A 23652-nucleotide genomic window follows, 5' to 3' on the forward strand; every position below is an offset into this window, starting at 1 on the left:
ACGGGCAAGGAATAATCGGGAGCGTTCAGCGATTAGTGCTGTAGAAAGAACAGATCAGGGTAACGGGCTTTTAAATGGGGTGGTGGGGGAGGTAAGGTGTCGCCTGAGTGAGTAAAGCGGGGATCCCTGTGGCTGTTTGGGGGGACAGTGCTTGTGGCTACAGGGAGTACTGAGACGATAGGGGCAGGAGGTCAGAGATAATGGCAGTTCCCTGTGAGTCATTGTGAGGCGTGGGCTTTTCCTAGGAATTCAGGGTTTTGAGCTGTTTGTGTGACTGGCTGGGAAGTTGGTTAACAGACAGGTAGAAGTAACAGGAAGGAGACTGGGAGGGTTTCAGGGATAACCTCTGCGAGGAAGAGGTATCTGAGGGAAAAGAAACCAGGCAAACGGAGAGCAGGGAGAAGAGCCTTCCAGGCAGGAGCGGCCCAGGGAGAAAGGCCAGTGTCCCTGCGTGGTGAAGGCAGTAGTGCCTGGGGCGGGGCGGGGGTGGGGGTGGCAAATGGGATAAAGCTGTGAGGCCGGCAAGCACAGAAGTGGCAGGGCGGGCCAGGCCTGGGCTCTGCGTTTATTTACCCCTCTGTTTACAAGGTACCGTGGCCCTGGGCTCCCCACACCTCGGCCCCAATGCTGCCTTCTGGGGTGGCCTCGGACTCCCCTTGCGGGGCGCCCACGAGCAGCGCGTCGTCCTCCTCCAGGAAGTCTCCGAGCTGGGCCAGCTGCCTGCGGATGAGATTGGTGGTGCGGTGCACTTTGCGCATGCGCCGCAGCAGGCCCAGCACCAGGGTCCGGCTGCGCTCCTGACGCTGGGTCCAGGCGTCGCGCAGCTCACGGTAGCAGTTGTGGCGTGCACGCTCCACTGGGCCCAGGGCGGCCCCACAGCCCAGTGGGCAGCGCTGCTGGGCCCCACGTTGGCAGTGCTGCCAGTGCTCAGCCAGGGACCCACGTGGCACCCGTGCCGTGCAGCCCTCATTGGGGCAGGCCATCAGCTCGAAAGGGCATGAGTCCTGGTGCCCCCTTCGATGGGCCAGGGGGCACGTCACCAAGCAGCCAGCTTCCGCGTTCTTGCACTGGGGGTTGGGGGAGAGCACCATGTGAGCCAAACCAGGTCAGACGTGGCCAGCACTGGAGCAGCCTACTTTACCCAGAATCCCCCATCCGGGATGTTCCTAATCTGGGAGTCTGCCAAGCCCTAATGGCATCAATGATATGGAGGGGGAAGAATCTAGACCTCTGAGACCAGGTGCACAGGGCCAAAGGCTTGAGGGATGGGGGGTGGGGGGAGGTACATGGCTGGGTTGATCTTGCAGTTGTACACAAGCCAAGTTTGTCTGTTTTTTTTTAAACCTCAGTTTCCTCATCTATAAAATTAAGGGACTGGGGTGGTGGCCAGCACAGCAGACACTTCATCCTCTAAAAATCTTGTATAATCCCCATTTTACAGCTGAGGCCCCAGGGGCTCAAAAAGGTTAGGTAACTTGCCCAAAGTCACACAGCAAGTAAGTGGTAGAGATGGGACTCAAACTCAGGCAGGACTGATGACCCTGAGGCTGCAGTCAGTGTTGCTGGAGCAGAAACCCTCAGTTCTTTCTGAGGATAGGATTCTCCTTACCCCCTCTCCTGGTTCTGTCCCTCCCCTGGCAGGAGCGAGAAGGGCGCTGGGAGTGGGTGCTTCAAGCTACCTTGACTTCCAGGCGGCCGATGGTCCTCCGGAGTTTATTTACATGGACCATCTTTTTCCATTTCACCTCTTTCCTGCAGCATGGACAGGTCTTCTGTCTAGGAGGCAGGAGGAGGGGGGTGGGGAGTGTTGGGAGTGGAAAGGGACCAAGAGACAGCAACACGCCTTCTCTCAAGCTGGAAGAGGCCTGAGTACTTCCTGGGGAACTCAGCTCTGAGGTTGGGGCCATGGGCTGTAAGTACCCCAGGGTGCGGGGACACACGTACTTTAGTGTCCTAGATTTGGAAGCTCTTATGCCCACTGTGACCTAATGCTTGGCCCACCTTCCTCTGTTCTGGGCCACAGGGATGGACACAGCCCTGCCCTTGTCCTCCCAGCCTCTTGGGTGCCCACTAGCACCTGGCTAGCCACCGGAGGATGCATTTCTTGCAGAAGATATGGCTGCATGGCAACCTCACTGGCCTCTTGAGAACCCCGTGGCACACGGAGCACAGGAAGTTGCAGTCGGGAGGGCTGGCGAAGAGGTTGAGATCATATCCGCCACTCTGTAAGGGCCAGGCCAAAATCAGTGCCTGGCTGGACCAGGTTCCAGCTACATACCCCAGGGAAACCCCAGGATGGGGAGGTGGGCCCCCCAAGTGGAGGGTTGGGTCAGGACCCACTTTGAGGGGGCAGCTGTGAGGGTCAAGGCCTTCCAAGACTACCAGTCCCCAGCTGGAGAAGCTGGCCTTGGTCTGGAGTTAGACGTGGCCAGAACCCTTGCAAAGGTTGGTTTCCTTGTCTTGGGGAGCCTGTAACCCACTGTTCACCCTTTCTCAGAGTGAGGAATGGGTTCCAGCTCTGGACAGGTCTCGATTTAGGAACACATTTAAGGGCCAGAGGCAAAAGGGTCCCAGGCTCACCATGATCTGTGTCTGGACAGCAGCTCCACTGACCCCCAGGGCTCAGGAGCCTCCATTTCACAGTAGGAGTGGACCGACCTCACAGTGGCATTGTCCAGCTCAGGCCAATCACAGCCCTGGCTCAGGGCCCACTGGGATCCTGTACCATCTGGCCCTTGCTCAGAGTTGAGGGATAGGTAGTCTGGACCTGGGGCAGGTCCCTGAAGCCCCCGTCTTGGGAGTGGGTGATAGCTGATCCCCAAGCAGCACCAGGCTGGGAACTAAACTTCTGAGGACTCTTTCCCCAAAGCTGAGGCTTTGGCAGGAATGTAGGAATCATTCCCTTTTCCCTCCTCAAAATAGTGCTGCCCAGGCCAGATCTCCAAAGCCCAGGGACTTTTGACATCGACCCACCATCAGGTCTCCTAGGATCTAAGACTCATGGCGCTAGCTCCAGAGTACAGATCGGAGGGAAGTGAGGACCAAATTCCCATGCAACCTGTGGTACCACCATAGTGGGGGGCCTAGTATGTGGGAAAGCTTTCCAGAACAGGTAGGCTCTGACGATGTGGGCAGGCCTCTGAGAAGACATGGGGAAATCAGTCTCCACCTGGGAAACCAGCAATGTTCCCACGCATGAGGCACATAATACAGAACTGCACGTTCAGTAGCACCGAATACCAAGGTCACCAAATCCTATCCCAGACCCTATCCCCCTCCTGAGAGCAATATGGGGCCCATGCAAGCCCTTGAGCTGGGAATCTTACACTCTCATTCTTGGGTTAACTTTAAAAATAAGAGTCCATTATTTCACTGGCAAAAGTGTGTTTATTTGGAAATAACCAGAACTGCAATTCAGGACATGCAAAAAGACTACAAGCAAGCCCCCAACAAACAAAGGAAAGGAACTTTATTTCATGGAGAAAGAAAGTTGGGAGGGATCGAAGTCCCCTGGAGAAAAGCAAGAGTTCAGAGTGATGACAGTTTCTCACAGGCTGAGTTGCAAGAATAATCAATCCCTACATCCTTCCCTGTTGGGGTCTGTAATTGATGTTGAGCAGCAGAGCTCCCCCTTCTAGCCTTCCAACTCCACCTTAGGGATGTTTCCCTTCATTGTCACACTCGCTAGTGGGTTGCTGACCCAGCTCAAAGGTACTTTATCTGCTACTGTGGAAGCTATTTGGTGTGTGAAATACACCAGGGTTTCAAATCTGGCCCTGCCACTCACGGGATGCCACGGAGGAGTCACCTGCCAGCCCCTGGGACCCAAGTTGTACCCCTCTGTGGCATCCGACGCGGAATCCGGCAGGCCGGCAAGAGGTGTCCCATAGGGTCTCCCCTCCACTGCACACCTTGCTCCCCGCGCCCACAGATGCACCTCCAGGCGGATGGGTGGGGGGCCAGGAACACCCAGACATGCAGGACTCACACGGACAACTTCACTGGGCGTTGGGAGCAGAGCTCCCCTCTCCCCGCGGTCCTGGCGGCGTGGGCCTCACGGTCGGGGCGTCGGCGTCCTGCGGGCAGAACACGGGGTCAGGGATCAGAGGCCAGAGGCCAGAACACACGCGGGCCGGGGCCGGCGGGACGCGTGTCGGGGCCTGGGTTTCACCTGCCCACACGGACGAGTGGGCGGTGAGCTGAGGCCCCCGGTGGCTGTAGGCGCCGAATCTCACCCGCGGCCACGGCCAAAGCCGCGGGTGATTTTCAACCAACGCCGACCTCCCAGCTACCATCCAGGGACGCGGCGGGGCGCGGGCCTACCAGCAGCACCGGGTAGCTGGGCCGCCGCGGCGCCCACACTCAGAGCCGCACGCGCGCAGTCGCACGCGGAGCGCGGGGAAACCCGGAAGTGCGCTTCCACGGTTCTTATAGGCCCGTGGCGAACTCGCGCCTGGGGCGGGGCAGCCGAGATCTCGCGGCACTTGGCCGTGGTATAAATACTCCCTCCGCGCGGCCTCTGTCTTCTTCTCCGAGAGAACACGTGAGTTTCCGTGGTGGTTGGTGCGTGCGCGGGCCCGGGCGCCAGGGATCCGCGGCCATCTGGCGAGGCTCGGTCCGGCGCGTTGGCGCTTCTGGGCGGGAGCCCTGGCCCCGGGCGGCCGCAGGTGCCAGGGCCTCGCTGACTGGTCCATTCTCGATGTTCTTTTCAGCAAATGGCGGATGACGCCGGTGCTGCGGGAGGGCCCGGAGGGCCCGGGGGCCCTGGAATGGGAGGCCGCGGCGGCTTTCGCGGAGGCTTCGGCAGCGGCATCCGGGGCCGCGGTCGCGGCCGTGGTCGGGGCCGGGGTCGAGGCCGTGGAGCTCGCGGAGGCAAGGCCGAGGACAAGGAGGTAGGTTCGGGCCCTTGCGCGTGAGACGGGCCCGTGGGCGGCGCCGATCGGGCGACCGTAGTTATCGGCGCCTTTTCCCCCTCCAGTGGATCCCCGTCACCAAGCTGGGACGCCTGGTCAAGGACATGAAGATCAAGTCCCTAGAGGAGATCTATCTCTTCTCTCTGCCTATCAAGGTAACGAGGGGGTCCTCCCCCCGCCCCACCTCCGGACAGGGCGTTGGCAGGTGGAGTCCCCGGGAGGCTCATTTGGCCTTGGGTCCAGGGATGGGATCTGTCCACCCCAGCCAAGGCTCCACGTCTGAGGAGGGTGTGAGTGCCTAGGTGCCCTATCTCTGACTCAGGGTATTCGACTTGGAGACAAAATGTGGACAGTTGAAAAACTAGTTCTAGGATCAGGGTGGAGGTTATCTAGGGAGAATGGTTACAGATGGTTCCTGAGCTTTCTAGTGAACGGTTTCGTTGCAATCTCTCATCCCATAGGAATCTGAGATCATTGATTTCTTCCTGGGAGCATCCCTCAAGGACGAGGTTCTGAAGATCATGCCTGTGCAAAAGCAGACCCGTGCTGGCCAGCGGACCAGGTTCAAGGTATCCTAGTCACCTCGTGTGTTCCTGGGCTGCACCTGCCAAGGGGCTGGGTGAGACTCTCTCAGCTCTGCATGGTCACGCTTGTCACTACACGCGTGGCTTTCGTAACGGGGAGAGAGAGAAAGGATCTCCTCGGGACCTCAGAGTGGCCTCACGGTGGCCACTCCTTCCTCGAGGGGCGCCACAGGCCCAGTTGGTGGCTGTTGGTGGCTGCTGGTGCCGTGCCGGCCAGCGGACTCCTAACCATGTCAGGTTCCTCACAGGCGTTTGTTGCCATCGGAGATTACAATGGACACGTCGGCCTGGGTGTCAAGTGCTCCAAGGAGGTTGCCACTGCTATCCGTGGGGCCATCATCCTGGCCAAGCTTTCCATCGTCCCCGTGAGGCGAGGCTACTGGGGGAACAAGATCGGCAAGCCCCACACTGTCCCATGCAAGGTAGGCTTGGGGGGTGGGGCGGTGATGGGGCCTGCGGTGGTGCCGATTCCCCCTAGGCCATCTCCTGACTCCTCCACGTTTTGCAGGTGACTGGCCGCTGTGGCTCTGTGCTGGTGCGTCTCATCCCCGCCCCCAGAGGCACTGGCATTGTTTCAGCCCCTGTGCCCAAGAAGCTACTGATGATGGCCGGTATTGATGACTGTTACACCTCGGCCAGAGGCTGCACTGCCACCCTGGGGAACTTTGGTAGGTGGCCCTCATAGCTCAGCTTAATCATACTCAGTGTGTGGCGTATTTTGAGAGAGAGAGGAAGGCCCTCCTAAGGCACGGCAGACTGGCCCCAAGTGGCCTCTCTGTCCCTAGGAGCGCAACATCTTCTGTTTGTATCTGGGGTGTTGTGTCCTGTGTATCTGCCAACCTTCTGTTTTCTCTCTTCCAGCTAAGGCTACTTTTGATGCCATCTCCAAGACCTACAGCTATCTCACCCCTGACCTCTGGAAGGAGACGGTGTTCACCAAGTCTCCATATCAGGTACTGGCTGCCCAGCCACCCCCTTAGCCTGCACAGGTGCACAGGGTGCTGAGGTGTGGCTACAGCTAAAGCCTTGTCTCTTTTTCTAGGAATTCACTGACCATCTTGTGAAGACCCACACCAGAGTTTCTGTGCAGAGGACCCAGGCTCCAGCTGTGGCCACCACCTAGTTTTATACAAGAAAAATAAAGTGAACTAAAGCTTGTTAGTAGTGCCTTTTGTGTATTTCTCTTACGAGCTTAGTTGTAGCTGGATTTAAAGGGAGATGGGACCAGTGAGGTCAACAGGTCCAGGTTGGGGACTAAAGGTGACACCAAAAACAGGTTTCTTAATTACTCTTTATTTTAATAGTCATCTTGTGAAGGTGCTCAAGGAGCTGCTTTAGGCAGTGGCGGCCTCTTTAGCCGCCTTCCTCTCTGCCAACATCCGCTGCTTCTGTTTTGCCAGGCACTTCCTGGCAGAATAATGAGCCCCCAGGTCGTGATCTGGGAAAGAGATAGGGGGAGGGAAGTCATGGGCCAAATCTACCAGGATACAGACCACAGTCTTCTTTAAAAGTGGGGAGGAAACAGCTAAGATACTGAGCGGAAAAGGGATCTGGGATACAGTGATTCTCTTAACCACTCTCTCCCCCAACCAACTGGCACAATTGGGGCAGTGAAGTTAGTGTTGAAGGATCAGGCCAGGGTGGGGGCTTGCTTACAGCGGTCCTGGTAGGCCTTGGCCACCTGGGTGAACTGCTCCAGCTCCTTGGCACAGTTCTGCCTGTAGCTCTCACCTTCCCTCTGCTGACAGGCCTTCAGCCTTTCCTGGATAATATTGACGATTTCTTGATCAACTTTACTGAAAAAAAAAAAAAAGGTGGTTTACGAGGAATCCTTTCCCTGTACCCAAAGATAGCAGGATGAAAGCAAGACCTTAGGGCCCTGTTGTCTGGCCCCTCCACCCTCAAGATCTGGGCGAACCCCAGGAGGCCTTCTTGGCGGCTGACCACCATCCCATGGTATCCCTGGGGGATAAGAGCCCAACAGAGGTGCTCACTGAGTGAGGCTCAGTGTTTCCTAAGGGGGACACACAGGCAGGACATACTAGTCTCTTCTCCATTGCATTTCTGCTTCGAACATGCACAAGATATCCTTTTCCCGGCACTCGGTGACGTCTGGCACACGGCGGAACTCCCGGTGATAGTAGTAATACCTGTTCTTCGCGTGCTGCCGTTCTATAAACTCTGTAAAGAAAAAACCCCAGACTCAAAAGGCCCCGTTGGTTTGGACAGGCCACAGAAATTGCTCTTAGCTCTCTTCTTTCTCACAAGCCACGGAAGGGGCAGACTGCTTTTACAAACACTGCTAATTAGACTCTCAACAGGTGTGGCTGGTTGTCCTGGGTTACTAATGGTGAGGTCCACCGTTTATGGTTTACGGAGGGCTTCCTGGGAGCCAGGCACCATGAGTATTATACCAGGGGTAGCTCCCAGTAGAGTACGTAGGCCCAGAGAGAATTCAGGATTCTGAACCCATGCTCTGCAAGCCCACACCCTTCTATAGGTCCTACCTGCTGGCCAACCTCCCCACAACACAGGGTCTTCCCGTGTAGGCAGAGGCCCCAAGCCAGTTTTGCTGCCACTGACCTTCTGGCCTCAGCATCCCCACCCAGAAATTGATAAGTTGGAACCAGTGAAATCTCATCTTTCCAGACACATAAAACACTTTCTAGGGTGCCTGGGTGGCTCAGTCGGTTAAGCGACTGCCTTCGGCTCAGGTCATGATCCTGGAGTCCCGGGATCGAGTCCCGCATCGGGCTCCCTGCTCGGCGGGGAGTCTGCTTCGTCCTCTGACCCTATCCCCTCTCATGTGTTCTCTCTCTCTCAAATAAATAAAATCTTAAAAAAAAAAAAAAAAAAAACAACACTTTCTAAGAAACAGTGGGTTCACTGCTGTGCCTTTTCCAGATTTGGGGTTCTGATCTGCTGACTTTATCCTAAGAAAGGAGCCACCGGGGCATCGCAGCAGGTGGGTGGCTGGGTTGTTTGAACGAATGAATGAGTTAAATGCATGGATGAACTGCCAGGCAATAGTGACTGAGGGCAGAGTGTGCTCCTGCTGCTGCCTCCACTGGGCTAGCTGAATAACAAACTGGGCCACAAAGAGCGGTTTTAAACATCTGCCTGGTTTGGACCAGAGATGGGATCTGGACAGTTCTTAAGCATAAGCACACACGGAGTACAAGTCACAGCACATCTAGGTTGAGGGGACCTCGGCCAGCACTTGACCACCCCGGTCATTTTGCAGCAGGTGTGCAGAAGGCTGGCAACACCCGTTTACTGACTGCCTTCTGTGCACAACGTGGGATGCAAAGCGTGCAGGGAGAATGGGGTTTAGCAAGCCCCAGGCTAGACTGCGATCCGCTAATATTTGGGCGCGGCCAGAGACCAGGGGTGTGTGAAGGGTTCCCCAGGCGGCGGGGGCCGGAAAGCAGTGAGTGGTCTTGGTGTAGGAGTGAGGGGCGTTCCTAGAGTGCAGTGAAGGTGGGGGGCGGGGGGTCCAAGGAGGCGACGCGGCCCGCAGGTGCGGACGGCGGGGGATGGTCACGGGGGCGAAGCCCGGGGTTGGGCGAAGGGGTGCGGGGATCGCCGAAGGGCGGCGAGGGGCCCTGGGGAGCGGCGAGGCCCGGATAGGGTCCGTACCTCTCGCTAGGGTCACGGGCCGGTCCACGAGGAGGTCGAAGGCCTTCGTCAAATAGGTTATGGGGTTGGGCAGCGAGGTCTGCGGCGAGGGCGCCGGCGTGCGGCGCGGGGGCTCGGGGTACACGTCCTTGTCCCAGCTGTCCGGCATGGCGGCCGCGCGCAAGGGGTATCCACTCTCGGACGCACAACCCCGGCCTCTGCCAGTGTCCCACGGCCTAGTTCGCCCGCCGCAGAGTACGCCCTCCGGGACTGCGCCTGCGCGGGATGGGGGGGGGGGGGAACGGTGCTCGCGAGGCACCATGGGACTTGTAGTTCCCTCGGCCCGCCCAATGGTGGGCCGCGGCAGCATTGCGCACGCTCCCCTTCGGTCCCGCGTCCTTTGTGCTGGGCGCTGCTCTCGGCGGGTGGGGTACTTTGGGGAATGAAGCAGAGGCTCCTGCTGGCATTCCTTTTTCTTTTCTTTTTTCCTTCCTGCTTACATTCTAAGACAAGACAGACACAGGAATAAGTAAACCATTCAGCTTTCTTGGTGCACAGGCACGTGGCAAGTGCAGCAGGGAGCAAGATGAACACAGCTGGGCTCTTCTGGAGAACTCTGGCCGCTAGAACAAACAAATAACAGCATCAACAAATAACACACACTACCCAACGCCCTACTCTTTCGGGAAACCTTCCCGAATTGCCCATTCCCTACAGCCAGCCCTTTCTGGGCTCCGCTGTGTCTTCCAGGGCCTCTCATGGACAGGCTAATGCCACTGAGCTTAGGGGTCCTGTGTGGGGCAGAGCAAGAGGCAGGGCTTGCCCTGGGGGCCCCTGGATGCACAGTGCTCTGGTCTGGCTCTGATGGTTCTGCCCTGGCCCTGGGCACTGGTGTGCCCCCTGGGGCAGCTCCACTGACCAGGGCCCTGCTGACTACCCTCAGTGATCTCCATACCTGGCACGGCCCCTGACCAGTACCAGGGAGGGTGCTGGTCACTTCATGCCTAGAGGCTGGGACCAGGGCAGTGGAGCCATCAACTCTATGGATGCACAGAATTGTTGATCATAGAAATGTCAAATCGTGAAATCATGAACTCTCAGAAACACACGCTGTGCAACCAAAAGAATTTTTTTTAAAAGATTATTTATGTATGAGAGAGAGAGAGAGTACAGGAGCAGGGGGAAGGGGAGAGAGAGAAACAGGCTCCCCACTGAGCTGGAAGCCTGATGCAGGACTCGATCCCAGGACCCTGGGATCATGACCTGAGCTGAAGGCAGACACTTCACCGACTGAGCCACCCAGGTGCCCCCTGACCAAAAGAATCTTAACATTGCCCTGCAACATTGGACTGAACAAGGGAACCCAACAGATTCAGGCTGGAGCTGTGGCCACCGCCACTATGGCTCACCAGAGTAAGAGAAAGCAGAGACCTCGGTTAAGAGAAAGCCCCGGGCTGGCAGCTCTCCGCTGCTACCAGGCAGCAGAGGGACTTGGAGATCATGTAGCAGAAGTGAGATGAGGCAGATGAGAGGGAGGAACCCAAGTAGCTTGTGGCTCTGTGCCGGGCCCTCTGGTTCTTGGCCTGTGCGCCTGGAGTCAGTCCCACCACAGGCCATGTGTCCTGCAATGCGCTCAGGCCCCAGCACTGGCGGCCACATCCCCTTTGCCCTGAGTCTGCGGGCATCCCTCCCGTGCTTCCTTCCCTCAGGTAGCCTCTCTCCCCTTGGGACACTCGGGGGGCTGAGGTTTGCCCCTTCCCAGGGATTTTATTCCTGTGGGGTCCAGCCCCAAATAATAAAAGTAGCTTTGCGAGTAACAGCAGCAACAACAGAGAATTGTGACATTTGAGTTGCATAGAATCTTAGCATCAGCAAGGCAAGGCCCATAGGCCCTCAGAGGTATTTTAGGCCTGTGCAACTGATTCTCCGGGTTCAGAACTTTATAACCATATAGACTTCTTGTTCTTGGATCACAGCGGTTACCCACCCCCCCGGCACCCTGCAGTTTGTCCAGGCTGGGCTCACCACCCTCAAGACAGGACAGGAATTCCCTCCACCTCACTACCTGCCCACTGGGTCAGACCCTCGTCACAGCAAGCCTGGAAGAAGCCCCCTCCCCAGCTGGGGTTCCTTGACTCCTTAGCAGACCAAGGTGTTCCTGTCCTGGGAGGGTAATACAAGGCAGAAAACAAAGTGGGTGTGAGCCAGTCCCAGGGCCCTTGAGGACAGGAGTGACAGGCCTGGCTCCAGGTATCCCTACCCCAGGGTGCCCATCTGATGCCCCCTTTCGCCCCGCCCCAGGCTAGGCCTGCTCCTGGCTCGGGAGCCCATGCCCGCCACGGGACGTGAACAAGCTCCCCTGCCAGGGGCTAAATCTGGGAGCTGGCTGCTGTGCGTTCTGGCCCTGCCACTCGACCTCCTGCGCCTGTTGGGAGGCCCCTTCCCTTCCTGACCTGCAGGGACCGGCTGCCATGGTCAGTGGGCTGGGGGGCAGGAGCCAGCTGGCTTCCTGGGAGGGGCAGGTGGGCTTCTGGAGTCTCTCCCAGCAGGGATGGTCCTTGGGCTTATGGGGGAGTAGGTGACTGAAGGGACAACAGGGGGCCAGAGCTCAGGTTGCCCGGCCTAGAATGGGCAGGAAGATGGACAGATGGTAGTGGCCCCCTGTCCCTTTAGCCCTGAGCCACAGTGTGGGCCTGTCCCTCCTGGGCCCAGCAGGCGCAGCCCACTGAAGCAGGAAACCTGTGGGTGAGGAGGGCCTGGTGCCGGCTCTGTCCGTAAGACACTGCCCCTGAGCCAACCTCCCTTCTTTCCCGTGGACTGAGGGAGGGGGTAACCGAAGACCACCGGGGCCCAGTCTGGGCTCTCTAACTCACTTCTCTGGGGCTGGGCTCCGGGCCCATCCAACCGCCCCCACCAGGGACACCCCAGCTCTGACCTCCCTCCCCTCCTACCCCCAGTCCCACCGGAAGTTCTCTGCCCCTCGGCATGGACACCTGGGCTTCCTGCCCCACAAGAGGAGCAGCCGGCACCGGGGCAAGGTGAAGACTTGGCCTCGGGACGACCCCAGCCGGCCCGTGCACCTCACGGCTTTCCTGGGCTACAAGGCGGGCATGACGCACACTCTCCGAGAGGTGCACAGGCCCGGGCTCAGTGAGTGGCTGCAGGCGGACGCATGGGGAGGGTGTGGAGCCTCCCTGCCTGCCGGGGGGATCTGGAAAGACTTCTGGAGGCTAGGAGCCAGAACTGGGGTCCAGGAGGGGAAGCAGCCCCAGAAAGGGCAACGCCCTGCCCGTGGGAGCCACAGTCAGGACACTGTCAGGGAGCCCTGACCACTGGCCACACCTTGAGGTGTGTTCTGTCCTGGCCCCCAGTTTACAGATGAGGAAATTAAGCCGTTAGGAAACTGGCCAGTTGCCCGATTAGTAAGGGCAGGAGCTACGATTCAAAGACAGATGCCCCCATATACTTTTCATTTTGAGATCAGGGTAGGTTCACATGTGGCTGTAAGGAGTAAGACAGAGGGATCCCATGCACCCTTTGCCCAGTTTCCCAATGGAAATAGCTTATAAAACTATAGCAATAGGGTCACAACCAGGTATCGACAGGGATACGACCTACCCATCCTGTTCAGGTTTCCCTGGTTGGGGTGCATGTGCATGCGCATTTAGTTCTATGGGGTTCTGCCCTGTTTAAGTGTGCTACCGTGGGACATTCTATCCCCACAGGGGTCCTTCCTGTTGCCCTTCTAGAGCTTCAACCACCACCCCTCCAAATTCTGGGCAACTGCCCATCTCTTCTTCATCTCTCCTCATATGTGTTTTATTTTTATTTATTTTTTAAAAATTTATTTATTTTAGAGAGAGAGAACACGCACGAGCGGTGGGGAGGGGGAGAGAGAGGCGGAGAGAATCTCAAGCAGACTCCCCCCTGAGCATGGAGCCTGCCGTCGCCCTTGTGGGGCTGGATCTCACGACCCTGAGATCATGACCTGAGCCGAAACCAAGAGTCGGACGCTCAACCGCTTGCGCCACCCAGATATCCCACTCCTAATATTTATTTTAAACAAATACTTTTACTTTGTATTAGTCTCAGAAATAACATCTACAAAATCATTGGTTTGGGACAAATAATAGGTATTTTTCTAGAGCTCATCCACACATATTCATAACTATTAAAATTAAGAATGTTCATGTGTGCTCCACTTAAGGAATCCCAATCCTACCCTTTGGGGGATGCCATGCTGGCTGTTGGCTCTCCTAGCCCATTTCCAGATGACCTGGTGGGGAAACGGAGGCAGGGAGCAGGTCAGGCCTTGTCTGAGATCTCCGAGCCAGAGTGCAGAGCACTTGAAGGGCCCTGACCAGCACCTGCTCCATACCCAGGGCGGAGCAGAGAGGGAAGGGGCAGCGAGTGGGCAGGCTGGGGGCTGAGGTCAGTGGGGGCCCTCCCTGAGGCCGCGGTCCTCCACCCTCCCTCGGGCAGGAGGGGCTGGAGTTGGCTCTTCCCCACATGGCCCTCCTCCATGCTCCTTCTCGGGGTCTCTTCCAGAAATTTCCAAGCGGGAGGAAGTGGAGGCTGTGACGATCGTGGAGACACCGCCTCTGGTGGTGGTGGGCGTGGTGGGCTATGTGGCCACCCCTCGCGGCCTGCGGAGCTTCAAGACGATCTTTGCAGAGCACCTTAGTGACGAGTGCCGTCGCCGCTTCTACAAGGACTGGTGGGGGCCGCCCCCGGGGGGGCGCACGAGTGGGCTGGCCGTGCCTCCATCCCCAGCCCTGGGCTGGGACAGTGGCGTGGGGCGGGTGGGCGCAGTATCTGCAGTGCACGGCAGGCAGGAATGTGTGTGCAGGGGGGGTTGCCTTCGCTTCAGTGAGAGACGAGTGCCAGGGCACCAGAGTAGAGATCGGGATAGAGAAAGAGAGGAAGCGAGGGTTCTAATTAAGGGTTAAATTAAGGGACTAATTGGATGGAATGACAGAGTTAGCCCAGAGCTTCCTAGGCGAAAAGGGGAAAGAGCCAGCTTACAAGCTCTTCTCATCAGAAAGAAAGGCATTTGGGGGCCTTAGATCTTCCCTGGCTCTAAGTCCTGAAAGGGAAGGCCCACCTGCCCAAGGAACCTCACACACACCCCCATCCTTATGGAGTTGGAGGCACTCCTGTTCTGGTGCTCTGTGGGAGGTGACAGGTTTGGGCCCCTGAGCCAGAGCAGGCTGGATGACCGCAGGCAAGCTGGCTGACCTCGTAGAGCCTCTTAGATTGTGCCCCCCCATCACAGACACCATAGGCTGGAGACAGCATCGGGGGGAGCGGTCCCTGTGTCAGCAGGCTGCTGTGAGGATCACAGGGGCACACAGCGAGCACTCACCAAATGCAGCAGGCCTTGGTTGGGCTCTCTCTTCTGTTACCAATTTGCCCCTCATCCAGGGGCTTTGCCTTTTGTGAACTTTGGTTTCTTCATCTGTGGAATGGGGACCATACATCCACCTTCCAGAGTTTGGGTGAGGGTTCAGCACGAAGTGGCATGGCACCATGAAGTATTGGCTGTTGGCCTTACAAGTGGGGTCTGCAGCTCTAGCAACGTGGGCAGGTGGCGGGGGTGGGGGGGCTGCCTGTCCCTTCCTCCAGCTTCTGCACATCTGACGCTCACTTGCAGGCCTCAGGAGGCAGGAGGGTGTCCACTCTGCAGAGAAGGAACCCGAGACCTGGAGAGGGAGGGACAGTCTGTGCTCCCAGCAGGTGGCTGGAAGCAGCCCGGGGACCCCAGGGGAGGGCCCAGCAGTGGCCTCCCCAGGAAGGGAAGGAGGGAGGAGGGGACAGGCACTGTTCTAAGAGCCCTGCGTGGTGGGCTGTGGGCATGTGGGGCCCAGACGGGCCTGGGGAGTTGCCCTGGCTGGCCCCTCTAAGTGTCTCCTGCATGTGGCTCAGGCACAAGAGCAAGAAGAAAGCCTTTACCAAGGCCTGCAAGAGGTGGCGGGACGCCGATGGCAAGAAGCAGCTGCAGAAAGACTTCACCGCCATGAAGAAGTACTGCAAGGTCATCCGTGTCATTGTCCACACTCAGGTCAGCCCCACCACCTTGTCCACACCCAGGCCGCCAGTCCATGCCCTGGACCCACCCTCCCCCATTCTCCTCCACCCGGGCTTCCAGGAGCCCTGGCAAATGTCAGCCTAAAAATACCACGAGCCTGGGGCACAGGCCCAAAGAGTTGGGTGACTGGCCGCTCATTGGCCGGCAGCTGTCCCAGGGATGGCATGCTGGGGGTCAGTGTGCTCTGAGGGCTGTGGGGCACCCGCCATGCCTAGTGCTCAACCAGGGCCCTCCCATGCCCTGAAAGGCCTGGATCTCCTGCCAAACGTCCAGTGTAGAGGGCCAGCCCCCTCCCTTTGGGGCCTGCACAAGTGTGTATGTGAGCCAACCTTTGTACATGGGGTCTGGCTTGATGTGGGCTGAAAGGTTACTAACACCTTCTGGCTTATTCTGGAAGACGCCTTGGCATCTTGTCTTCAGGGAAGGCTTTCTCGCCCCTACGCCTGGAGCAGCACCCCGCTCCTCCCTTGCTGTTCCTGGTTATGCCTGTCATTGGTTGTTTCCATTTCCCTTGACAGACTGGAGCTCCATGGGGGCAGGGGCCATGGCTGCCTGCTCAGTCTGTGCCTTGTATGCAGTAGGTGCTCCATAAGTACTTGTTGAGCACTATGCCACGGCCCGAATCCCTGCTTCCACCTGTGTGTCCCCACAGCCTGTGCCTCACACAGCAGCAGCCAAAGATATCTAAACATACGAAGCACAGTGTCACACCCTGCACTTACAATAAAGCCCCAGCTTCTCCCCACAAGACCTGCACGGGCAGGCTCCTGCTCACCTCTGAATTCATCCTGCACCACGTTCCTCCTCGCTCATCATGGTCTAGCGACACTGATCTCCTTTCCATCCCACCAACTCCCTGCCACAGGGCCTTTGCACATGCAGTTCCCTCTGCTCCCCGAAGTTTCAGATCTTCACTTAGTGGCTCCTTCTTGTTATTGATGTCACATCAGAGGGGTCCTCCCTGACTGCCCTATGTGCAATAACTGTCCCCTCTGCCCCCAATATTCCATTAGAATACTCTGCCCTGTCCAAGAATTTACTTGATTTCTGTCTCCCAATTAGATAGTGTCTCCCCAAGGGCCAGGACCCTGCCTGCCTCATTCCATGCTCTATCCCCCCAGTGCCTAGCACAGAACATAGTGAGTAGACAGACCCAAGCACTGGAACATCTGTTGAACAAATGCACGCATGAAAGCCTGCCGGGGGTCACCAGCCAGTCATGCCATGTCTGCAAATGGGGGCTGGGAGCCTCTGGGAGCCAACTGGCTGTGCCATGTCCTGCAGATGAAGCTGCTGCCTTTCCGGCAGAAGAAGGCCCACATAATGGAGATCCAGCTGAACGGCGGCACAGTGGCTGAGAAGGTGGCCTGGGCCCAGGCCCGGCTAGAGAAGCAGGTGCCGGTGCACAGCGTGTTCAGCCAGAGCGAGGTCATTGATGTCATTGCCGTCACCAAGGGCCGGGGTGTCAAAGGTAGGGCTGGGTGGGGGTGGTGGCTTTGGGAAGGCTCCCTGGAGGGGGTGGGGCCAGACTGGCCTCTCAGCCACTAGCCCCCCTCCACCCCCTGCAGGGGTCACGAGCCGCTGGCATACCAAAAAGCTGCCACGGAAGACCCACAAGGGGCTACGCAAGGTGGCCTGCATTGGTGCCTGGCACCCTGCCCGCGTGGGCTGCTCCATTGCTCGGGCCGGGCAGAAGGGCTACCACCACCGCACAGAGCTCAACAAGAAGGTGCGTCCATGGTCCCGGTGGTAGAGGGACACTCATGACCAGACCCCAGTGGGTGGGGTGCGTGACCCAGACACTGCTGGCCCCCCAAAGGCTCTGAAACACCCCTGCCAGTGCCTGGGTCCAAGCACACGTGCTGGTGGGTACAGACATACCACTGGCCCTGGAGGCCACCTGCAGCCCACCATGTGCCCTGTTGTCCTGGCAGATCTACCGCATTGGCCGGGGGCTGCACAAGGAGGATGGGAAGGTGGTCAAGAACAATGCGTCCACGAGCTACGACGTGACTGACAAGTCCATTACACCACTGGTGAGTGGGCGTGGTGTGCATGTGTGAGCAGGCATGTGGGGTACTGCCCTGCCCCAAGAGCTCAGGCCCCAGAGAGTGGCCACTGGCAAACCGTGCTGTTCCCGCATCCTGAACCTCCTCTGCAGATGGCTTACACTCCAGCTGCTGTCACGGGGTGTGGGGCACAGAAGCTGCAACTGTGGCCTTGTGCTCAGGCCACCTGGGTTCAAATCCCAGCTGCAGTATGGTGCAGCTACAGGGCCGAGAACAAGGGACTCCACATCCCTGAGTCTCAGTTTCTCCCTCACTAAAATGTAGATTGTGAAATGAGGTAAGGAAGGACTCAGAATGTGGCTCAGATGCTGCCCTGATTAGTGATCCAGGGTGTTGCCCTGGGGCCAGGCTTGCAGCTGCCCCTTGTGAGGTCTGCATCCTGACCCACCTTCCCGCAGGGTGGCTTCCCGCACTATGGGGAAGTCAACAACGACTTTGTCATGCTGAAGGGTTGCATCCCGGGCACCAAGAAGCGGGTCATCACGCTAAGGAAGGTCAGCGCCTCTGTGGTGGGTGGGGAGCCGGAGCCCCATGGGCCGTGGGAGGGTTGGGGGGCCTTGCTTGGAGCAGGGTGGGGATGGGGGAGCAAAAAGGAAGGTGTTCTGGCAGGAGCTGGGTGAGTGAGACCTTCCCGGTGTGGACTGGGGGTGGCGGGAGGCGGTGGGTGAGGACCTTACATCTGGCTCTCCTCTTCCACGGACCCCCAGTCCCTCCTGGTGCATCACAGCCGCCGGGCCCTGGAGAATATCGAACTCAAGTTCATCGACACAACTTCCAAGTTTGGCCATGGCCGCTTCCAGACGGCCCAAGAGAAGAGGGTCTTCATGGTAAGCCCGCCCACCCCTTGTTCCCTGGGGCAGCTAGATCGGATGAGTGTGGCGGGGGCGCCCCTGCTCCCGTCCTCGGGGCTTGTAGGGGCTCAGCCCCGGGCACTGATTCGCCCCTGCTCCCGTCCCTGCCGCGGGGCTTGTAGGGGTCCAGCCCCGCGCACTGATTCGCCCCTGCTCCTGTCCCCGCCGCGGCGCTTGTAGGGGCGCAGCCCCGGGCACTGATTCGCGCCTGCTCCCGTCCCCGCCGCGACGCTTGTAGGGGCCCAGCCCCGGGCACTGAATCGCCCCTGCTCCCGTGCCCGCCGCGGGGCTTGTAGGGGCCCAGCCCCGGGCACTGATTCGCCCCTGCTCCCGTCCCCGCCGCGGCGCTTGTAGGAGCCCAGCCCCGGGCACTGATCCGTGCAGGAAAAGAAAAGCAGAGCCGCAGCTGGCCAGGGGCAGGATTGCCGGCCAGACCTCCGTAGCTAGCGCTCCTGTGTCTCCCCCAACCCCCCAACCAGGGTCCCCAGAAGAAGCATCTTGAGAAGGAAAAGCCAGAGACCTCTGGAGACCTGTAGGCGGCTTGCGATGGAGGGAGCCTGAAGGAAGCGCGGCGCAACCCCCGCCTGTCCCCGCTGTCTAATAAATAGTGCAGAGGCGACTCTGCCCTTGGTGTCTCAGAGTTGGGAGCACGGAAAGGAGGGTGGCCCGGGGCTCGGCTCGGGGAAGGACCGGTGCGGCGTGGCCCCGCCCCAACCCGGAGCAGCTCAGCGGCGCCCCCTGGCGCTCGGGCGGGGCGGCAGGGGGCGGTGTTGGGGACGGGGCGGAGATGTAGGGGGCGGGGTCTAGGGGCGGGCCCTGCGCCGTGGCTCGGCGTCCCTGGACGTGATTGGTCCTCTGGAGGGGCGGGGCCTCGGGTTGCCCGGCAGGCTCCGGGCAGTGATTGGTCCTCGGGAGGAGGGGCGGAACCCCGGTTGCAGGCCGGGCTGTCGCGGGCCAGCGGCCTCGGATACGTACCGGGCGACGGACGCTAGCTGTCCCGCTGGCGCCATGTCATTCTGCAGCTTCTTCGGGGGCGAGGTTTTCCAGAACCACTTTGAGCCGGGTATGATCCGTGACCTCCTCGGAGGACAGCGGGGCGGGAGCGCGCGTTAGAGGGGGCGTCGCTGCCCTCGGGCGGCGGTGGAGCCCTGGAACCCCGGAAGGGCGGACCCCACGGGGGCGAGTGTGTGTAAAAGGGGTCCCGGAGGAGGGAGGGGCCTGGGGCCCTGGAAAGGAGGGGTACCTGAGGGGAGAGGGGACACTAGAGAGAGGGGTCGCTGACCTCGAGGAGTGCGTGAGCGAGGCGGTTTCCGGGAGGAATCTGTGGGGTCAGGGTACTTGGAAGGGGTGATGACGGTGGCGGGGGGGGGGTGGTTCCGGATTAGGATCTGGACTTCAGAGAGACGCGATGAAGGATCTTGTCCAACGGCATCCCCTGATGATACCCCAGCCTTTTCCCCTTCCCTGTTCCTGGGACCCGCGGGGTTAGCCGGCAAGCACAGAACGTTCCCTTCGGACCCAATGTGCCCGCCTGGGTGCTTCCCCAATCTGCCCAGGGCCCTGGGGTTGGGCAACCGGGACAGCTGCCAGGCCACTCAGTGCCAGTGAAGTTTCACCAGACAGCCTGAGTGGAGGTGGGGGTGGTTTGGGGCATGGCCAACCCTCAGCCCTAGCCCCAGGCTTTAAGAGGCTCCTGTATGTACCCTTCTGGGCTGTGCCTCCTGGTAATGGACTAATTTGGTAAAAGCATGCCCACAGGCAAGATTAGGGCAGTGCTCTCCCTGGGTGGGATCTGTTGGGTGTCAGCCCCCTAGGGGGCTGGGCTGTGACACTGGGCATCTGTGGACGTCAGCTGTGACTGACGTCAGTTTTACAACCTTTCTACCCCCCTCGAAGTGATCTTTTGGGGATAGATTAAAACCTGTTCTCTTCCCTGGCCCTCTGTCTTCCTGGGCCCTCTGTCTGTCCTGGAGACCTTCTTGTTGGGACCATTCTCTTCCCACGTGGAGAGCAGGCCAGCGGCTGGGAGTCCAGCTTAAGGCTTCATTGGGCATCAGGAATGGCCACCTGGGAAGAGAGGGGGGCTGGGGCCTGCAGGGGTGGGCGTGCTGAGTCCTCATCAGACCATTGGGCTCCTTCCTGAATGCACACCCTCGAGTGGAGTGTTCTGTATCACTCAGTTGCCTCATCTCTAAAACGGAAATGTCCTCTTAAGAAAACAAAACGAAACTGGAAAAGGGGCACCCAGATGGTTCAGCCAGTAGAGGATGTGACTCTTGATCTCCGGGTCATGAGTTCAAGCCCCACGTTGGGCATGGGCACCTGCCTACTTAAAACAGCGAAGCTAAAGTGGCAAGGTGTACATCACAGGACTATTGATAAGAGTCAATGAGATAAGTGAAAAGCGGCTCTCCTGGGCTCTGGCACATGCTAAGAACCACTGGATGTGAGCTCAGTGGTATGTTCCCCATAGAGCCAATACCCAGGCCTGGGGGTGGCAGGTGAGGGTGTGGGGAGGATGTGCAGGCCACCCTGCAAATGGGGACAGTGCTCTGTTCTCCTGGGCGTGAGGATTTGGCAGCTCACCCCAGAGAGTGGAGCCAATGTATCTGCCTTTGCTTTTCCTTCTGCCCCAGGTGTCTATGTTTGCGCCAAGTGTGGCTACGAGCTTTTCTCCAGCCGCTCAAAGTACGCACACTCATCCCCGTGGCCTGCCTTCACTGAGACCATTCATGCTGATAGCGTGGCCAAGTGTCCAGAGCGCAACTCAACTGAAGCCTTAAAGGTGGGTTCAGCAGCAGGGGATGGAGAGGGGGTGTTGGCCAGAGAGAGCCTGGGGTCCTGATGGAAACAGGGAAACAGGACCGTTTTCCTGTGCAGGCCCTAGGATGGAGGTCGACCTCCCCGACCAGCAGTTACTTTGGGAAATGGGTGTCGGGGGGACACCATGTACTGGTGGCAGGAGGGACCATTGCACAGTTGTTTTGTGGTCTTGCCAGGTGTCCTGCGGCAAATGTGGGAACGGGCTGGGCCATGAGTTCCTGAATGATGGCCCCAAGCCAGGGCAGTCCCGCTTCTGAATATTTAGCAGTTCGCTGAAGTTCATCCCGAAAGGTGAGCTCACCTTCTGGCAGCTGGACACAGGCCTATTGACATTTTAGAGGACCAGGGGCAGGGGCATGCTATTCTCATCCACTTACAGTGACAAATCCTGGGGGCCCCAAAGCACACTGCTCAGGAGCTGCCCAGGGCCTCCCCAAAGGGGCAGGTGTCCTGATTGATCATGTGTGCCCCAAAAAGGGGCATCTGAGGGTGGATGAGGCGGAGGGTTTTCTGTGGGGGCCTGGCTCTTCCTGGAGACTGGAGGGGCAGGCAGGGCCAGGCAGAGGCTGAGGGCTGGGAGTGGGGCTGTGTGGCCCTCTCTGAGCGGGCCTCCTCCTTCGCACAGTGGCTGTGCTCGCTGAGCCCCCTTCACAGGCCTGTCTGAGGACAGGTGCATTGACGTGGTGCCCCGGGGGCAGTATGCTTACTACGGGTTTCTCCCACTCTCTGCAAATAGAGCGCTCCTACGAAACTTTTCATTAGCCAGAATGGGGTAAAGTGAAGAGTATCTCCCGCTTTCTGAGTTTCCCTTGTGCCACTACACTTTTGTAAAAGACCTTATACGTTAACGCCTATTTTCACTAACTGGAAGAAACCCAAAGAGGATTTTCACTTATGAGAAAAGCCGTTGCCTCAGTACTGTAGGGAACGGGCATGTGGTGTGAATGAAACGTAAAAGCAAAGTGGCCGGCCTTGACCTTTGCGAAAGCAGGGCTCCCTGTGCTGGCAGTTTGGGCAGCTGTTTCCCGTGTGAGTTTTATCTGAGCGTGGCATCCCCTCTGGCCCTTTGGCCTCCTGCTCACACAGGTGCTCACAAGCCAGCCCACGTCTCTCTGCCCAGCCAGCCCCTCTGGACTCCTCCCCGTACTTTGTAGCTCAAATCCCAGCTCCCCATGTGCCCCCAGCGGGACTGTGACTGATGAAAAGTTTCGTAAAACAAAATGGGGCACACAGACCCCCCCCAAGCTGGGTGCCTGAGTCCTGCAGGCTGGAGCTGGCTGGCTAGCTCAGGGGATGGCATCTGAAGCATAATGTAGCAGTGACTTGTGTTTCTCTCCCCTCCCTCCTTTCTTTTAGGCAAAGGAACTTCTGGCTCTCAGGAGCTGTAGGTGGGCAGCGCATACCCATTCCAGCTGGCCATCTGGGAGATGACACTCTGGCCATTGCACCTTGGAATTGGAACCCCAGACATTCAGACAGGGTGGGGGGGGGCACTGGCTGAAGCATCAGGAGGTCTTGGCTCTGCGCAGGTTGTCTTTGGGAAGAACACTGTTTGCCATGATGCCCATAGCCTGCTGCCAGGATGGGCCTGGAGGGCCAGTTGTGGGCTCACCTTAGCCTCCTGCTCATATGGGAGTCTCAGGGAAGTGGGTTCTAAGCCTGGCTTGCTCTTGAATGATGGCACACCCCCCCTTCTCTTCTCCTCAGCCCACTGCCCTCTCCCTGCCTGTCTGGACTCACCCCTGTGGGACCCGATTCTGAGATGGGCTCTGGCCCTCGCCAAAGCTCGTGCCGATCTCCCCCAGGCTATACGGGGAGACAGAATGCAAAGGGAGGCAGCCCTCGCCAGCTGCCCCAGCTCCGGTCACTACATGATGCACTCTGGTTAAACCCTTCCAGGCAGCCAGAGTGGTGAAGATCTGTGACCTGCTGGAGGAGCGGGCCAAGGGCACAGACCCCTGGTCTCTTAGTTTTGAGAGGAGAAATCCTCCCTGTTTCACAATCCGGGTGGGTGCACCTTGCCTCATTCAGGCTTACGACAGTGGTTGCTTCATTACCTTGATTGTACAAGGTCAGGGCTGGGAAGCTCACAGCCCAGAGCTCACACCTTCCCACGAAGTGGTGGCTGTGGCTTCTGGCACACGCCTGGGGGGGTGGGTGATGCCACGGCCCCTCCCAGCTTAACTCCCCCCTGGAGTCCTCAGGAGATCAGTAAACAAATGGAACCCAGGCCTGCTGTCTTCATTCCCCTCCAATGCCGGGACACCTTGTTTCACTTGTTCTGCAAATACTCACTGAGCAGGTGCAGCCTGCCGCTGGGGATGCAGCCGTAGGACGGACGGGCGTCACTGCCCCTCAGGGCCTTCCGGCGTGTTTTAGGGACAGTTCCCGTCAGGTGACGGTCCGGGCTGTGAATATCTACGGCAGAGCAATGATGCTAGACTGTGTGGAGGGGCAATGAAGGGGCTAGTGCTTTGGCCCCACTGGTCAGGGAGGAGGACGCCAACGGGAGGATCATCTCAGCTCAGCAGTGACAGGTGAAAGAAGCAAGAAGAGCTTCCTGGGTGGCAGCATATAGCACGTAGAGAGGCCCTGAGAGGGCACAGACAGCAGGCGACAGACGCATGCTCCCGCCCTGCGGGGGGTGGTCAGAATGCCACCCATGGGGGGTAGGCTGTACTGCAGAAGAACCGCGCGATTTTTCCA

The 23652-nt window shown here is 58.7% G+C and overlaps 5 protein-coding genes and 3 non-coding genes across 9 annotated transcripts; 5 read left to right on the top strand and 3 right to left on the bottom strand.

Moving 5' to 3' along the window:
• Positions 1 to 434: 434 nt before the first annotated feature.
• On the bottom strand, positions 435 to 4391 carry RNF151 (ring finger protein 151). The gene is given in 6 exon segments (XM_081820305.1): positions 435 to 611; positions 613 to 1067; positions 1680 to 1776; positions 2078 to 2223; positions 3912 to 4076; positions 4236 to 4391. Coding segments are annotated over 5 exon segments (810 nt in total). The 5' UTR covers positions 3978 to 4076; positions 4236 to 4391; the 3' UTR covers positions 435 to 565.
• Positions 4149 to 4275, bottom strand: LOC115943847 (small nucleolar RNA ACA64). The gene has a single exon (XR_004078430.1). It is a non-coding gene; the product is annotated as a small nucleolar RNA ACA64 (small nucleolar RNA).
• A 291-nt stretch (positions 4392 to 4682) lies between the features above and the next one.
• On the top strand, positions 4683 to 6654 carry RPS2 (ribosomal protein S2). The gene is made up of 7 exons (XM_006741920.3): positions 4683 to 4892; positions 4979 to 5068; positions 5375 to 5482; positions 5746 to 5919; positions 6006 to 6165; positions 6359 to 6450; positions 6540 to 6654. Exons 1-7 carry the CDS (start codon positions 4716 to 4718, stop codon positions 6618 to 6620), a joined length of 882 nt encoding a protein of 293 aa, XP_006741983.1. The 5' UTR covers positions 4683 to 4715; the 3' UTR covers positions 6621 to 6654.
• LOC115943845 (small nucleolar RNA SNORA64/SNORA10 family) lies at positions 5538 to 5671 on the top strand. The gene has a single exon (XR_004078428.1). It is a non-coding gene; the product is annotated as a small nucleolar RNA SNORA64/SNORA10 family (small nucleolar RNA).
• Positions 6173 to 6295, top strand: LOC115943846 (small nucleolar RNA SNORA64/SNORA10 family). Its single transcript, XR_004078429.1, has one exon. It is a non-coding gene; the product is annotated as a small nucleolar RNA SNORA64/SNORA10 family (small nucleolar RNA).
• A 116-nt stretch (positions 6655 to 6770) lies between the features above and the next one.
• Positions 6771 to 9388, bottom strand: NDUFB10 (NADH:ubiquinone oxidoreductase subunit B10). Of its 2 annotated transcripts, none has more exons than XM_081820307.1 (4): positions 9137 to 9388; positions 7540 to 7678; positions 7229 to 7293; positions 6771 to 6935 (listed from the first exon to the last, which is right to left on the bottom strand). In XM_081820307.1, the coding sequence occupies exons 1-4, from the start codon at positions 9282 to 9284 to the stop codon at positions 6832 to 6834; spliced, it is 456 nt and encodes a 151-aa protein (XP_081676433.1). In that variant the 5' UTR covers positions 9285 to 9388; the 3' UTR covers positions 6771 to 6831. The 2 variants fall into 2 exon arrangements, with proteins under 2 accessions (XP_081676433.1, XP_081676432.1); XM_081820306.1 differs by having other exon boundaries at positions 7154 to 7293; positions 9137 to 9386.
• A 2092-nt stretch (positions 9389 to 11480) lies between these two features.
• Positions 11481 to 18742, top strand: RPL3L (ribosomal protein L3 like). Its single transcript, XM_006751773.3, has 10 exons — positions 11481 to 11589; positions 12073 to 12265; positions 13664 to 13832; positions 15041 to 15176; positions 16488 to 16674; positions 16772 to 16932; positions 17138 to 17239; positions 17671 to 17766; positions 17980 to 18099; positions 18603 to 18742. The coding sequence occupies exons 1-10, from the start codon at positions 11587 to 11589 to the stop codon at positions 18657 to 18659; spliced, it is 1224 nt and encodes a 407-aa protein (XP_006751836.1). The 5' UTR covers positions 11481 to 11586; the 3' UTR covers positions 18660 to 18742.
• A 242-nt stretch (positions 18743 to 18984) lies between these two features.
• On the top strand, positions 18985 to 23175 carry MSRB1 (methionine sulfoxide reductase B1). The gene is made up of 4 exons (XM_006752456.3): positions 18985 to 19186; positions 20760 to 20908; positions 21123 to 21237; positions 22303 to 23175. The coding sequence occupies exons 1-4, from the start codon at positions 19132 to 19134 to the stop codon at positions 22332 to 22334; spliced, it is 351 nt and encodes a 116-aa protein (XP_006752519.2). The 5' UTR covers positions 18985 to 19131; the 3' UTR covers positions 22335 to 23175.
• Positions 23176 to 23652: the final 477 nt, after the last annotated feature.

This window comes from Leptonychotes weddellii, chromosome 5, assembly GCF_054177405.1.
Source record: "Leptonychotes weddellii isolate Sample4059 chromosome 5, ASM5417740v2, whole genome shotgun sequence".
NCBI classification, from domain to species: domain Eukaryota; kingdom Metazoa; phylum Chordata; class Mammalia; order Carnivora; family Phocidae; genus Leptonychotes; species Leptonychotes weddellii.

Excerpts from the sequence above, each read along its gene's own strand:
- NDUFB10 (XM_081820306.1), bottom strand. The coding sequence starts at position 9,284 with ATGCCGGACAGCTGGGACAAGGACGTGTACCCCGAGCCCCCGCGCCGC. Across the intron at positions 7,679-9,136 it reads GCCCGTGACCCTAGCGAGAG|AGTTTATAGAACGGCAGCAC; the intron begins GTACGGACCCTA and ends TTTTCTTTACAG. Across the intron at positions 7,294-7,539 it reads ATGCAATGGAGAAGAGACTA|TAAAGTTGATCAAGAAATCG; the intron begins GTATGTCCTGCC and ends TTTTTTTTTCAG.
- RPL3L (XM_006751773.3), top strand. Across the intron at positions 16,933-17,137 it reads GCACAGAGCTCAACAAGAAG|ATCTACCGCATTGGCCGGGG; the intron begins GTGCGTCCATGG and ends TTGTCCTGGCAG. Across the intron at positions 17,240-17,670 it reads ACAAGTCCATTACACCACTG|GGTGGCTTCCCGCACTATGG; the intron begins GTGAGTGGGCGT and ends ACCTTCCCGCAG.
- RPS2 (XM_006741920.3), top strand. The coding sequence starts at position 4,716 with ATGGCGGATGACGCCGGTGCTGCGGGAGGGCCCGGAGGGCCCGGGGGC. Across the intron at positions 5,069-5,374 it reads TCTTCTCTCTGCCTATCAAG|GAATCTGAGATCATTGATTT; the intron begins GTAACGAGGGGG and ends CTCATCCCATAG. Across the intron at positions 5,920-6,005 it reads CCCACACTGTCCCATGCAAG|GTGACTGGCCGCTGTGGCTC; the intron begins GTAGGCTTGGGG and ends CACGTTTTGCAG.